Source organism: Xiphophorus couchianus, chromosome 3 (genome assembly GCF_001444195.1).
Source record: "Xiphophorus couchianus chromosome 3, X_couchianus-1.0, whole genome shotgun sequence".
NCBI classification, from domain to species: Eukaryota; Metazoa; Chordata; class Actinopteri; order Cyprinodontiformes; family Poeciliidae; genus Xiphophorus; species Xiphophorus couchianus.
The window spans coordinates 7,229,700-7,245,098 of NC_040230.1; the positions used below are offsets into that span (position 1 = coordinate 7,229,700).

Below are 15,399 nucleotides of genomic sequence, written 5' to 3' on the forward strand. Positions count from 1 at the left end.
TTCTAAACCTCAGATATCTGTGTTGTATCTGAAGTGAAAAAATGGATTGTGCATCTCTGCTTTCTTGATGGTCTGTTACATAGCATCCCAATAGGAAACAATGTAGTTTGTGGGTTTTATTTGACAAAATGTGAGAAAGTTTCTGTTTGTGCTTTTACCTAACTTTGATGCCCCTTAGCATAATTGAATTCAGTGCAATCAGATTCCTTGGACTGAAATCGCATTCCTGATTGCCAGCAAACTGTTTATGTAGCCTATTCACTGCTGAGAAAGAAACCGCAAACCTACTGTTCCCAAACTGCAAAGACACTCCAGAACTTCAACTCTTTCTCCCACAGAGACAGAACAGTAATGACTGAAAAACCAATACCTGATATTACAAGCAACCAAGAGTGAAAGGCGTAATAATACGAATCTCTGTGCCCCAACAGTTCTGCTGCAACTGAGGGGGATCAGGCAGGAAAGCATGAAAAGACTATAGAAAAGGCTTATTGTGGAAGGAATTTATTACTTCTCCCTCTGAAGAAATAATAATGAAAGCTGGATCAGGAATGTGCTTCAGAGGGTAATGAATTTGAAATAAAATAAAGGAATATAAAACTTTGTTGATCCTCTTGTAAGAGTAACAGTAACTCAAAAATAATTTAACATAGAAAAAAGAAACAAGCTCAGCCTAAGAGCAGTGAAAGTAATACAGTAATTTATTTCTTTGAGTAAATGTGTATTACTAGGTAGGTGGAGTGAGTAATTGCTGAAATAAAAACCTTCATCTCTGCTGGTGTTTGCAGCAGAAATCTGGACTTATTTCAGTTCTTCTGCAGAAAGTAGTTCCTTGTTATTTTTTTCTACAGCACTTGTGTAGAGGGAGAAACATCCTTCTGGGTGTGAGATTATTCATGGCAGCAAATGACAACTTAATTTGGGTTTGTCAAACTCTGTGATTAGTCATTAATTTTCCCATAGCTGAGCAGTGCTCAGTATCTGCAGGGCATTTTAAAATGCCCTGCTTACTGTCAGTCAACAGAGTCTGGAAAGTACTCAAATATTATTGAAGGCACCATAGTTCTTTATGGGAATGTCGGTTCTTAATTTAGAAAATTTCTGGAAAACATATTCATGGGGGCCAATGCAGCTACTGCTCAGAAAGAAACTCTAACATATGGCAATTCAAGAATTTTGAACTTTGGTTATAATCAAACATCTGACAGAGCTAAACTCATATTTTCAAGAGCATCCATTTTCATTTGAAAGTTCACGTTAAAAACTAATCTTGTTTGCCCTTTAGTTTTTTTTGGATTGAAAATCCTCAGTTCAGCAGAGCTTTCCATTTAATTATCAATTTAACAAGTTCTAATAAGGCAGCTATAATGTAATAATATAAGAGTAACTTTTTGAGTGATATGGGGGCCAACTTCAGAAAAGTCAGCTACTTGTTGCTATGGAGACTCCGGCTTTTCCCGAGGAGCAGAGGGGTAGAGGGAACCCTTAAAAATGCAAAGAAGATTTTAACTTTTAAACAAAAAAGTGAATGCAAGTCATAATGCAAAACATTTTGAAGCAGGAGAAGAAGAAACTTATGAAAACTGATAAAAAAAAATTATTCAGGACCTATGACAAATTTAAATCCTTTCATTTTCAGTCTTTGGGAGACAATTCAGGGATTATTTATTATAAAAATGTCTGAGGAGAATTATGTGCTTATTCTGTGTGTTGTGTAAATTAAGGGTAGGTCCTATAGAGAGGGAAGACGCACTGTTTGCAGGAAGACAAAATACTTATTTTATGAGATGAAAAAATTGTAGATGTGGAGAATTAACAAAGTAGAAAGTTTAAATCAAAGGTTTACTGAAAAGTTCACAGGTTCAGAATCTGACGTTTGAGTTCAACTAGAATAATCCGTATTGGAAAAATAGGATAAAATATATCTAACTTTATCTAGGATTATGTAAAAACTATACAATGATCAACTGTCTAAATTAATCATGGTAAGAACAACTCTATCTACAATTTAACTTTCTGAGACCCATTTTGAGTTTGTATTGTGCTTCTGTTGTAAATAAGTGATGGGTCTCAGAAAAGGGCTTGGATTTTTTCAAATCTGCTTGTCAAAAATCTTGTCAAAAAAAAAAAAACACCGTAAAATTTGTCACTATCAAAATCTATTATACTATTATACTCTATTTTTCTGTTGGCTGAAAATTGCAACAAAAATTTCGACTGTAATGATTTTCATTTTAAAAAAGTAAATAGATCAAACATCAAAACCCTTTTGTAGTAACTTAAACTATTTAAATATACACTTGGTAGTACAGATTTGTACACCTTTTTGCATTCAAAAGTTTTGTAATTCTTTATAGATTTAGTTTTGCTATATAGGTTTAAGAAATGTCCTTTAAGCCACTACATCACCATTTTATAACCATTAGTGTAAAGTGGCTTCCTGCTGTAGCAGCACCTACTTGTTTGTAGAAAAGTCTGGGTTATAAAGGACTCTAGTTGTAATGAGCTACTGTTGCTTATCTGCCATCTTGAGAAAATCTGTCCATTCTCCTCTGACCTCTGACATCAACCAGGTGTTTATGCTCACACAGCTGTCGCTCACTGGATTTTTCCTCTAGCTTGGACATTCTAGCAGATCAGCAGCTTCTGAGATACTCAGACTAACCTGTCTGGTGCCATGAACCAGATCATGCTCAAAGTCACTTAAATCCCTATTCTTCCCCATTCTGAAGCTTGTGGCTGGATGTCTAAATCCATCGAGTTTCTGTCATTTTATTGACTGATTTTCCACTTGTGTTAACAATAGGTGTAGGTAGTAAAGTAAACAGCAATGGGATGTTCATAATGTTTCAAAAATAGGTTTATTTTTATTTTATTTCTCAATAATTTTATATAAAAAACATTTAAACTTTTTTTTTCTCCAATAACTGATTTTGTCTGAGGACAGGTTTACCATCTCATCTCTTATTAAAACGCCACTCACCATGTTCAGTGCAGAAAATAATCTCACTCTCCAGAAGCTCACAATAACATCTACTGCAAAAGGACTCTATAAATAGTGAGTCATTATGATGCCAAAAGAATATACTGCCACATTTTACAAAGTTATATATGTAGGTAAAATAAAGGGCACCTTATCAGCTTTCAATTTCTGTTTCTGTATCATTTTATAATTATTACTTATGCTGAAAACCATTTTCAGTATCCACTGTTACTCACACAAACCTGTCCCCACATCTCTTGGTTCTGCAAAAATAGACAACAAAAACATTGATTCTAAAATAAAAAAAAAGAAAAGCAGCAGCCGAATCGACTGGATCTCTACTTTATTTAATGGCTTGAAAAAGACACTGTGGGAAGGAAAATAGAAAGCTGAGAGAATCAGTGAAAGATGGAGTAAAGAGGACAGTGGGAGAATGAATGTGATCACCAAAAAAAAAAGAGACAGAGATTGAGTGAAAGGCGCAGAGGAGTCTAACCGACCAAATGCGGGTCCGAGGCTTTATCTCCAGTATGTGTCACTGCAGAGACAGCTGCTCACATCAGCACCAGCCCACGGGAATCCAAATCTCCACCAAGGGAGGAGGAGGGGGCGAAAATGGACAAAAGAGGGAGCTTTAACCTGCTCAGTTTATCCAGCAGAGCCAGAAAAAACAAGGGGGTGGGGACAGTCAAAATAAGCTTAGGTTATAATACAATAATACTGTTTGGGAGGGAATCAAATAATAGCAGATATAATGATTTGCATACCTGAAGTAGTCTTAAAAAATCTGTTTACTTTATAGCTTATTAAAATCTCATACAAATGTTTACAATGAAAGTACCAATGAGCCAAAACGACCAAAAAACATTTAACTAGTTACATTTACTCAATTACATTTACTTGAGTAACTTTTCTGAAAAAAATTACTTTTCAGAGTACTTTTACTACGCTGTGCTTTTACTACGCTGTACTTTTATTATGAAGTATCTCTACATTTCGAGCAATATTTCTGGACTTTCTACCCACTGAATGAAAAACAAACATGTTTTAACCAAAAATTCACCAAACACAGACACACACCTGCAGTTTTTGTTAGTTTCATACATTTTCTATTGAACGAAACTGATTTGGAAAATTTTCTTTTACCTGATTTTGTTGTTTTTTTGTTTCTCATTAGAATTATTTTCATTTTTGTCCTTAAAATACCAAAATTTCCACTTAACTTTATATTTTAGTCCGCCTGATGATGTAATCTTTAAATATTAAATGACTGATAATTTCATCAATTACTCAGTACTTGAGTAAACTTTTTTACCAAATACTTTTTTACTCTTGAGTATTTTCTTGGATGGCTTCTTTTTACCTTTACTTGAGCAAACATATGTTCAAGTACTGATAGTCTTACACTGAATACAATGTTTGGGTACTCTACTCACCTCTGCTTATCACTATTTCAAGCATAGTAGAGACAGACGATGCAAACAAAAACAACTTTAACACTGGACGATCTCTTGAGTTTAATGTAACTGAGGAAATGTATCATAGCACAGAACAAAACAAGCAGAAGTATAGCTGACAGAATATCCTTGAGAAACTCTAAAATGGTTATCCTAACCCTCAACAGAAATTTAGCGACACATTTTTCTTCAGCAATGCAAGAATGTTAAGACTTATTTCTATACACAAAAAGCTGATATGTAATGTGAATTTTTTTTTTTTTTTTTTTTTTTTTTTTACCACAATGCACTTTTAACTGTTTCAAATGCTGTCTGTTTCTACACTTTGGTCTTACCAGTACCAAGTACATTGTTCCAGACATTTACTGGTTGACCCAGATGCAGCTTTGTTAGCCTAAGTTCTTCTGTCTTTCTCTTTCTGAGACAGAAACGTTTTCATTCAACCTCTAAATTTATTTTAGTGTTGAATGATCTGTTATTTGTCCCTCAGTAACAAAATGTATATCAATCAATCAGTCAATCAAATTTTATTTGTATAGCACATTTCAGCAGCAAGACATTTCCAAGTGCTTTAAATCAAACACAGAAACACAATGCAACAAAAATATCATCAGCATATTGACAGGCAAATTGAAGCACACAGTGACACACTAAGAATTAACAATTATAGTGAAATAAGATGGCACAAATAAACTAAAATTATATACGTTCACATCATTTGTCCTAATTGTTATTTTGTCTACCGTTTTGTCAAATAGGGAAATTATACTTTTAAGTTACATAAGTTTGTAAGTGAAAGCTGAATAATCCCCTTCTCATTGGTTTTGCCCTAATTAAAGAAGTTAAATTTGGTCAGATTGTATTTAATTATGTTTCTAACTTATGTGCCTGAAAGCGTCAAGTTTTGGTAAGTTTGAAAAGTTTGTATCATGATAGTTTGTGCTGCAAATGTAAATCAATACCACAACATTCCTTGCCAAGCAGGTTATAACCTTAAATCTCTTTGATGGTCATTTGTCCCTGATGATAGTAACAACCTTCTGCCAAGAGGAATATAAAAAAAAACTTACAATGGAGAAATAATAGATTGGACTGAATGAAAATTTAAAATGTCAACTGTCAAATTTCTCAGTGTTCAATTTGGTTACGATGGTCTGGGGTTACAGTTCAGCAGGCAGTGTCTGATGGGGTATATTCATCATTATGGGTAATTGCAACGAGCTCCCGTGTGCTCCGGCTGCGGGAAAGTGAAGGATGAAAGAGGGAGATTGGTTCAGAGAGAAGACGAAGGAGAAGGAAAATAAAAAAGTACAACTGCAAAACCATTAGAGTGGATTCGCTTGGCTGAAATTATTCATGAATCTGGGAAAATGTGACATTAGAATAGGTGTTCTGTATTATTAAAGTGCCACAATGGCAGAGTGCTAAATATGAGTTCAGATGCTCCCTGACTGTGTCGTCATAGCAATAGATGATAGGCCTGACATGATTTTTGTTCTGTATGCGAAAGGCCAGAAAAAGAATGTGCGTTTTTATTAATTCAGCGAGCAAAAAGGTTTTATCCAATCTTGAGGTTCTTTCTGTATCATGAAAGAAAAAGCTTTTGTTGGATTGAGAAAATGCAATTAAGCACTCTTCAAGTAATTTCCAGACATGGGAAACATCAGGGTAATAAATCTAAAGCATTCCAGTCAATGTCTGGTAGGAATGTACTGGAAAGTAAAGGCAGAGGTTTTCAAAAGATTAAAAATTAGATAAAATTACTACATTTACACAAAATCTCATTGAAGTTATGCAAGCAATTAACTCAATAAATGTAATCAATAATGCCTGACTCTGTTATGTGAAAGATATACATATATATTTATATATATGTATTTTTTTTCTTTTTCACTTTATCAAACAAAAGTAAACTAAAACTATTAAATCACAGGAGATGATAAAAGTCATGGAGGTTTTCTTTGTAAGAATTAAACTATGTATTTTCTATTGAGCAAACTAAAGTCTGATACCTGTCCTTATATTTGATCAAACTTTTGCATTGCATTTAGGTTTACATAGCCTGTTTAAACAGTTTTAACTTGTACTAAGCATCTCTGTTATTGCATGAGACTGTTTAAGATATTAAAATTAGCATAATTAAGCACAATTTTATCACAACTAATAGTGTTTGGCACCAGTGAAAGTTTCCATTCCAATACATTTTGGTTAATGACTTAATAAATTACTATTAATACATTTGAATTACGATGATGTACAGTTGTAGTTTCCTAGATTTAGAGAAAAAATGTTGTGGCTTTACATTTTTTAATCATCCCACTGCTCAAAATGTCAAAAAAACCAGCAGCTTTATTTCTTTATAGTCTTTTAAGACATGAAGCCACATCATTGCCATAATCATCATAATCACCAAAATGAGGCTTGAACACATACAGTACGTCTCTCTGTAATTGATCTATACATTTTCTTTTCATTTGCAAACTAACCCTTTCAGGCATAGCGGTCACTGCAGTGGACACCAATCTAAAAGCTATTTTCTTGTGTTTCTTGTGGATTTTTATGTTTTAAATGCACACAGACCACTGAAGTGGACGCTAATGCATCATACAATACACTATCAGCTACTGGCCATCCGCTGCAAGTGCAAGAAAAGTTTTGTCAAAACCAACATGGCAGACAGATGAAAAAACAACTCAAGAATATCCAGTCCCTCCTTCTACTGTAGAGGAATCTAGCAGTTAAAATGAGTATTGTGACATCATGTAACCCAGACTAATACTACTGATGTATTTTCCAAATTACAACTTTGTATTTGAAGAAAATTACAACTGATTGCCTATCCAAAAAAAGTTGTTGTTTTTTTCCCCTGCCTTTTTTTTATTCCTTAAAAAAAAATCAAAAATACTTTGGAAAAAAGTACTGACACAAAGGATCAAAATTCATTCAGGAAAGGGTTAAGATACTGTATATAAGTAAAAGATGTATTCAGTAATATAATAATTTGATTAGATGCATCTGTATATTCAGATGTGTTTAATATCTCCCTGTGCCATTCTTCACAGTCACAGCATTCCCAAACGGGAATCCACACCACTGGTGTCAGACGTGCATGAAAAAAATATTATATCACTATGCATATAGCTGGTGGCCAGCGCTCTGAAGGACAACGCCATTTTTTCCTATCTTCAGTTCTGTTCAGATGTGTTCATGCGTCTTATAAAGCTTTCCGTGACTGAAGTCCAGTAGGCTGTTAAATCTTGGGCCACTTCAGCACGATGCAGTCAATGTGCGTGAACAGCATTCACTGGCGCACATCAATTTCTGGGATTCATCTCAGTGCTCCCAGTGTGCGCTCAACTTTATTTTTCTGCCCTGAGGCGTTCTTCATAGCATAAATTTGGCTTTGAGTCTTCATATCCAGTATCTAGGCCTTTTTTGAACAGAAGTGACAGTGACCATGGCAACAAATTTATTTGAAAACTATTTAAAAATTAAATAAAACTGAATTGAATCAAGGGATTTAGAGAAAATAAAGTATATGCAAAGACTAAACTATATTGACTTTAGTTAAAAATTCACTAAAAAAAAACAATAATTCATAAACAAGACTCCATTTCAAACTCCAGCGAACACACGGTAATTTGAAACCACCGATTAAAAAAAGCTACGTGGCCGCTGCATTGCTGAACAACTCCCAGAGCGAGCCCATTAACAGGCAACAATTAGTTTCTATGTGAGCATGCAACTCCGGTGGGAGCGATTAGTCCGTCACAAGGTGTTTCACGGCACAACAAAGAACTCGACCCATCTGGGTCGGGAGGAAGGGGAGTAAAGCAGGTGTATTCGCCCAGAGGGGAGCTTCAGGTAGGTGGGCAGGCAAACAGGCATTTGACACCCTTCTGACCGCAGGAGGCCTCAGAGGTTGACAGCTGGTGCTGCACGATGCATGAAAAGTCATTGTTTCACATGGAGAAGATGGACTGCAGGTGATGCAGCTGCTATTTTTAACCCGGAGGCTCCCTGCAGGAACAAATGCTCCATTTAAGTCTTTCTTCTATTTCTCTGTTCTTCTGCCTACAGAGATTTGTTTCCATTAGCGAGAGTCCAAAATCAGTTCTTCCCCCACTTTTTTAAATCTAGTTGCTTTATGTTGTGCAGAACTATTGATTGCATTGAAAGAAATCAAATTAAGTTTAAGTGGCAATTGTGGGTTTAAAAAGTCCCTGAGCCACAGTGAATCATTTTTCCGTCATTGTTAGATTAGTAATGATCAAGTAGAGTGTTTCTTTCTTTACCATTTTTATTTTTTTTTATTTTGACTAAAGTTATTTATTTTATTTTATCCTTTGAAGGTTCTCTGAACTGGCAGTATAAAGGGACAAACTAGATTATATAAGATTGTTTATACTTTAAAGAATGGAAACATGTTTGCAGCTTACTAAGGTCAGCATCTCTGCCACTTTTAAAGCTTTTTTTTCTACAAATGGTGCCTGGGGCACAGCTCAGCCAGGTGGTTATGATTTATCTCGTGACCAACGGAGAAGAAAGGAACCTTTATTGTCAGAGCCATGAGGCTGCTGCTCTTATGGGGTGTTCAGAATTAAAGGTATGAGAAACAGGACTCATTTTTCAGGTCATGATAACTTTTATCATGGAAAATTGGAAATTTAAAACTGAGCATGTCCATTTTCTTGGTTGGAATGACAATAGAGCAATCAAAGTCACTGTGAAACTTTCAAACCAGTAATTGTTCCACCAGCTCAGCATTAGAGGCTAAAATTTCCCCTGAATCAGTTGAATAGGCCTAAATTTACAAGTACAGCAAAATTTAGGCTTTTTGAAATTGTAGAAAGCGAAAGCTCATCAAGCAAATCCTTAAAAGAGAACTGAAGGGAGGAGAATGAAAGCCTGGTGTGTTACCCAGTTTCCTTTGAATATGAACGAGTCTTTTGTGCCTCAGAAGTCTTCCAGTGTGGACTTTAAAGGGCCTCTTGAAAAGGGCAAGTTTACCAGTAAGAGGTTGAACCAGCAATGAGGAAACAATAAAAAGCAGAACTAAAAACTTTCTGATTATACTCTGGCAGTCTTAGTTTATTTTTATATTTTATGCAGGTTTAAGGAGACATAATTGTTAGTTTTCACACAATTGCAATGGAATTTAATTGATAGCTTGAAATAAACACATTGTTATTGTTTTTACCAATAGTGGTCAGAAATTATCTGTCTGGGATTGTAGTTCTTTTTTAGAAAGGTAGATTGACTCTAAACTATAGTCATCACAACGCTTATACTTTTATAGTAAAATTTAATCAAACATTTATTCATATTTCAGCATGAATGCCACATAACTTCTTCATTAGTACCAATATTATGGTCTCTGTGCCAAACTTATACTAGACTAAAGTCAAGCATTACCATGCATTTTTTGTGACACAAGCATAAATGAGAAGATATGCATCACTCTCATGTCATTTCCTTACAAGAACCACATTGCATTTTTATTTTTCCTCAGAATCAAGACTGTAACAAGGCAACCGAGCATGTTTTGCTTTAATATTACATGATATAACTGGAAACATCTGAATTATACAAATCGAGATGAATAATCAGCATCCAGTTGCGCAAAACAGCCTCATCAGCGCATCTGTTGTGGCTTGTGTGCAGAAAGTTTCTGGGCAGATAACAGAATATATTGTTATAAATATTGCAACATTTGTTGGTGGTTATATGAAGTAGTAGAATATTACTTACTAGCTGGATTTATGAGCTAAACATCTCATGTTCAAGATGTGTTCATGTTCATTTTTATTGCAACTCATAATGTTTGGCACAACAAACAGTGGTTTAAATTCCAGTAAATTTTGGTTAATGACTGAATCAATAAATTTGCATGAATTTGGATTTTGATGATGTATGGTAGTTGATACCTAGATTTAGTGAAAACTGGAATTTTGTGGCTTTGCTTTTATGCAATGACTCATCTTTCCAAGCTGCTAAAAATACCAGCAGCTTTACACTTTATAGTCTTCTAAATCATGCAGCCATTTTAGGGGGAAAAAGTGAAATACTTCTAGTTCTACAAGTATATTTCTGTATTAAAATTGCCGTTTAATTGGTCTGATGTAATATTCTTAACTTAGAATTGTGATTTCTTTTAACACAAATTATCATAATCACAAAAATGAAAGATTTGAACACATAAGTTTCTGTGTAATTCATCTATAAATGTTTTAGTTTGTAAATTAAGTTGCAGTATATACATTTTTATATATTCTGAAGTTTTTGACCTTCCTGTGTCACTCTTTACAGTCACAGCATTCTCAAATATGCAAATCGAGATGAATAATCTGTATGGTATAGTGCAAAACAGGTTTGTGTGCAGAAAGTTCCTGTGCAGCTAGCAGAATATAGGATTTTGTTTTTTAGTTGTTATAAATATTGGAGAATTTGTTGGTGGTTAAAGGAAGTAGAAGAGGAAAAAATCCATGTTGTGCAGCATTTGGGAATAACTGATAGAAACATAGAAGTGGGGAGGGACTTAGTGTCTGGGGGGAGTCGTTGCGTGATGTAGGAAACTACTATTTCGACCTTTAATAGTCACACCAGTCTGCATGCATGCATCTCTTAACCTCTCTCACATCAGGTGTCCATGTAGAGCCAGAGGCCATGGAGAGTGCACACACACACACACACCCTCCCGCCTGCATGCACACACATGGTCTGCTGCACGCTAAGGGAAACCGTGGGTGTGGGGGCTTCTTTCACTTGTCAACAGGATGAGGAGCAGGGATGATAGAAGCTGGAGCATTACTCTCCTCTGGCCTAGCTCTGGGATTTCCTCAGCTGTACATAGAAGGAAAATGCAGCATTATATGAATAGATTTTTACTCCCCATCCTCTCTTCAAAAATACTTTGCTGGCCTCAGCAGGGAAGTCTGTGAGGAAAAAGCATGAAGACTGGATTTGCATTGAATTTCCTCCATTCTCTCTCTGTGTGCGTGTGCTTTTTATTCGTGTGGGTCTTTGTTTCACTTGAGTGTATTTTCCCTCTCACCTCCCACAGGGCAGCAATAACATTAACAAAGCATCTTGATGCACTGTAATTTGTTGATACAGGGCTTCTTTGTGTGTTTGATGCCTTTTTGAAGCAGTATTATGACTGCAATTTAATAATCCTAGCCTGCCATTATGCATTTGGATGTGTGTAGATGCCTGCGCTCGCTTTCTCTTTGGATCTTTTCTGTGGCCTGGTTGACTGAGAGGTTGGAACTCATTGTGATTTGTCCTTCTATCCCCAACCCACTGTGGTCTGTGCAGGGTGGAAAGGAGCCAGCCAGTCTGCCCACCAAACAAGCTACTGCTGGAAGAGTGCCTGTCTGCGGAGCAGGTGCCCACTCCTGAGCTCATCCAGGGCTACGTAAAGAAGGTAGGGCTGCTTGGCAAGTGCCAAGCTGAAGGTTTTGTCAGTCCATGCTCCGCTAGAAAGGAGGAAGCAGGAAGAAGGGATGATGGGGGAAGTGGAGGCTGGATAAGGGCTTATCGCCTAAACAGGGGAAAGTAACAGATTGTTTACTGAGAGGGAATAAAATACCTCCAACTCAAATAGTGTATAAAGAAAAATGCCAATATGTCGCACTGTGTGAATACTGATAGAGCAAATATATTCATGCAGATGAGCCGTCTGAGCAAACCACATTTAATGAAATTTCCACCAGAAGTTTGTAATACCTCCCTATAAAGTAAAAAACACAAATAAGTCCATACATAAATGTATAAATGGTAACGTGAAATACTTAACATGCTGATTAATATTTAATGAATACTTAATAGAAAAGCTTTTTTTTTCTTGCTCATGACAACTTTAAAACATCTTTATGGTGAAGCTTTTAAATGCATTGATTAGGTAAAATCTTCACTCTCTTCAAACTTCTTCAAATTGTTTTGATATTTTGAAGGATTAAAGGTCTTGTCTGACCTTTGATCTTCAGTTTTTGAAATCTTGCATAACGACACCATCCTACAACAATGGTCTACATCATATTTTGCCGAAAGTGTTTTTTGTCGGTGTGTGTGTAAATCATCCTTTGCCAATAAAAGAGGTGGTAATTTTTATGCCATGCAAAAATTATTTAGGAAGGCAACAATAATCAACTTTTTGTAATTAGTTTTCAGTCGTATCTTTCATTGAGTAGGCCCCTGCAAGATCTTTATTTCTATTCTATTCTATTCAACAAAACTAATTGAGAGTTTCCTGACTGAGCCTCAGGGATCTACTGTATGTCTGGCTGAAGAACTCATTCTTGTTCGGCTTTGCATAGAAACTATTCAGATTAATTTCTTATTCTTCCTTATTTTACAATTATACCAAGGCTAACAGCATTATTTGCATGTTAAAATCCAACATTTAAGACGAAAACAGCTAATTATAACTTGCAGCAGGATTGTTTTCTAAATCCTGACAGATTTGATCTGATTTCTTGAACTTTTTATGCCTTTTCACAGATTATTTTGTGCTTTACTTAAGCTTTTAACATCTGGTGTGAGGTTCATGTGAATAGGCGCTGCATATTTACTGCAATGTAATAATTTTGACATTTTTAAAACTAATTTTCCCTTCTTTAAGTTTAAAGTGTTTCAGGGATTCTACCGCACAGTTTCCAGTTGAAGGCCAGATTGTCTGTGAAACATATTGGGGTTAAGCTTGCAATAAAATACTTTACTTTAGAAGAGTGACAACATAATAGTTATTTTATGTAATTGCCACTTTAAATATAACAAAACATGGGGGAGGTGGCAAAGCGTGGGTACTCCAGGAGATGTCAGTAATAAATTAAAGAGGGAACTCTAAAGGCTTGGATTTTGTTGCCAGTCTGGCTAAATGTAGATCCCTCCTCTTTGGTTCCAGAATAGCCATCAGCCTCAAGGATAACAGGTAAATCACAGTTTTCATCATGTCAGAGCTCCAGTGTTTTAGCTGTGAATTCATCCGATTAGGGTCTAATTCACAGTTTATGCATGACTAGATGCAGGGGAATCAGTGGGAAACAAGGCAAGGAGTATTCAAGGAAAAGAAAAAGAGAGATTAGCAAAACAAGAAACAAAAATAAAAAAATGAAAACAGGTTTTAGATTAATTAAAATAATTTCCCTACATTTGTCAGGTGTGTTACTCAGATAATATAATGTGACTTTTTTCCAATTATTTCTGCTTTGATTTGATCATGATGCTAATAATCTCATAAAAAAAATCTGAAAACTGTTATGGAGATTTAGTTTCTCTAAACATTTATCTTAGTTCATTTGGGAAAATGTAATTATTCTTTTGGCTTGCAGCAATTATACTACAACATAAGAATTTAAAAATGTTTATTTTGCTTCTCTTGATTTAGCCAAGACTCTAAGACATTGGGAAATTATAGCTTTATATTCCTTTCCACTGGAAACTATAAACACTGCTGAATTTGTGTAGAGAGAATAATGCAAGAGACATTACAGTATTGTAAGAAACCAACTGGATTTCCTTGGTACTTTTTAAAGTGATGCGAAAGAAAAAAGCTTTCTAGAGGTTTTTAGACATTTGACGGCCTTTTCACTCACTTTGTTTATCTTTTGCCTTGGGAACATTGTTCAGAGAGTGTTTTAAAAAACTGAAAACAGACAACAAAGGCATAAAATAAAGTGCGAACTGAAAAACGGAACTATATCTGGAAACCTTCAAGAACTGTCGATGCTGGCATGCAAAATATCTTCTGTACAAAACTCTCTGTCTGATAGATAGATAGATAGATAGATAGATAGATAGATAGATAGATAGATAGATAGATAGATAGATAGATAGATAGATAGATAGATAGATAGAGCATACATATAAGAAACTAAAGCAAGTCATTAGGCTCTTAAAATACTTGGAATTCAAGTATTTCTCAAATATATGGTGACAAAGTCAAAAACAAAACTATAAATTTAATCAGATGTAAAGCGCTGAAATCTTTTCCACAGAAATACCTTCAGAAAGCCTTGAGAACTACTGATCGAAGCTGCTACAAATGAATAAAGAGCATCTGAGTGCTCTGGAGGTGTAATGTAAAGACATGAGAAATGATTCCTCACTTTTGCATATTAGCATAAATCTACCATTAAGATGTAGAACAGGATAAATGTAGATAACTCATAGAGATGAATTTCTATGCTCAATATAAAGTGATCCATTAAAAGATTCGGTGGGTGAGAAGCTGCATTCTGTGTTAATAAGGCTTTAAACCACAGTATAGTGTTCAAAAATGCTCCTTTTATGTGTCTGAGCATATTGTAGTAGATAAAATAGATATAATAATTGTGTTTTTTTTACTCTAGATGAGATAAAAGTAGAATAGAAAGATTTGAGATTTGAAATGGCACTTCAGATGATATATATGACATAGCTTATGGCTTGTTTTATTGTGGAAGTGTTGCGTCATTATGATTCAGAGCTCCTGCCTGGTCTGTGTTTTACAGACCAGGATGTGGGCTTTTAAAGGTTCTCCCCCGAATTCTTATGTACATTTTGCCCTTCGATTAGTCATGCAACCACAGTCCTGTAGGACCTCATTACTGTTGGTTATCATTTTAATCTTCTGAGCTGCAGGAGGAACAGGAAGCCTTGCTAGAAATCTATTAAAAAGGAAGTGGACATGGATGAGTGGCTGAGGAGTGAGAAACAAAGAGTGTTTTCCTCTGCATTTGGGCTCTTGAATTCCTTATTTTTTTCTCTTCCAACACTGTTTCATTCTTCCTCTCATTTATCTTTTTTTATTCTCCTTACTGACATAGTCTCTGTCATTATCATTTCAGCTTCTTTTTCTGTCATCTCTGCCTGCTCCGTCTCTCTCTGGGGTTTTCATCCTGACCTTCAGACACCTCCTCCTGGTGCTGCTTTAATAACTTACAGGGGAAATAGGAAATGTGGTCTCAAGTCAAAATT

The 15,399-nt window shown here is 35.4% G+C and overlaps 1 protein-coding gene across 3 annotated transcripts in view; it reads left to right on the forward strand.

The window, feature by feature from the left end:
• rftn1b (raftlin, lipid raft linker 1b) overlaps window positions 1-15,399 on the forward strand; it is a 139,345-nt gene that overhangs the window by 62,510 nt on the left and 61,436 nt on the right. For all 3 annotated transcript variants that reach the window (XM_028012631.1, XM_028012629.1, XM_028012630.1), the window contains exon 4: window positions 11,758-11,866. In XM_028012631.1, coding sequence (XP_027868432.1) covers window positions 11,758-11,866 — 109 coding nt within the window. The remainder of the gene's footprint in view (window positions 1-11,757; window positions 11,867-15,399) is intronic.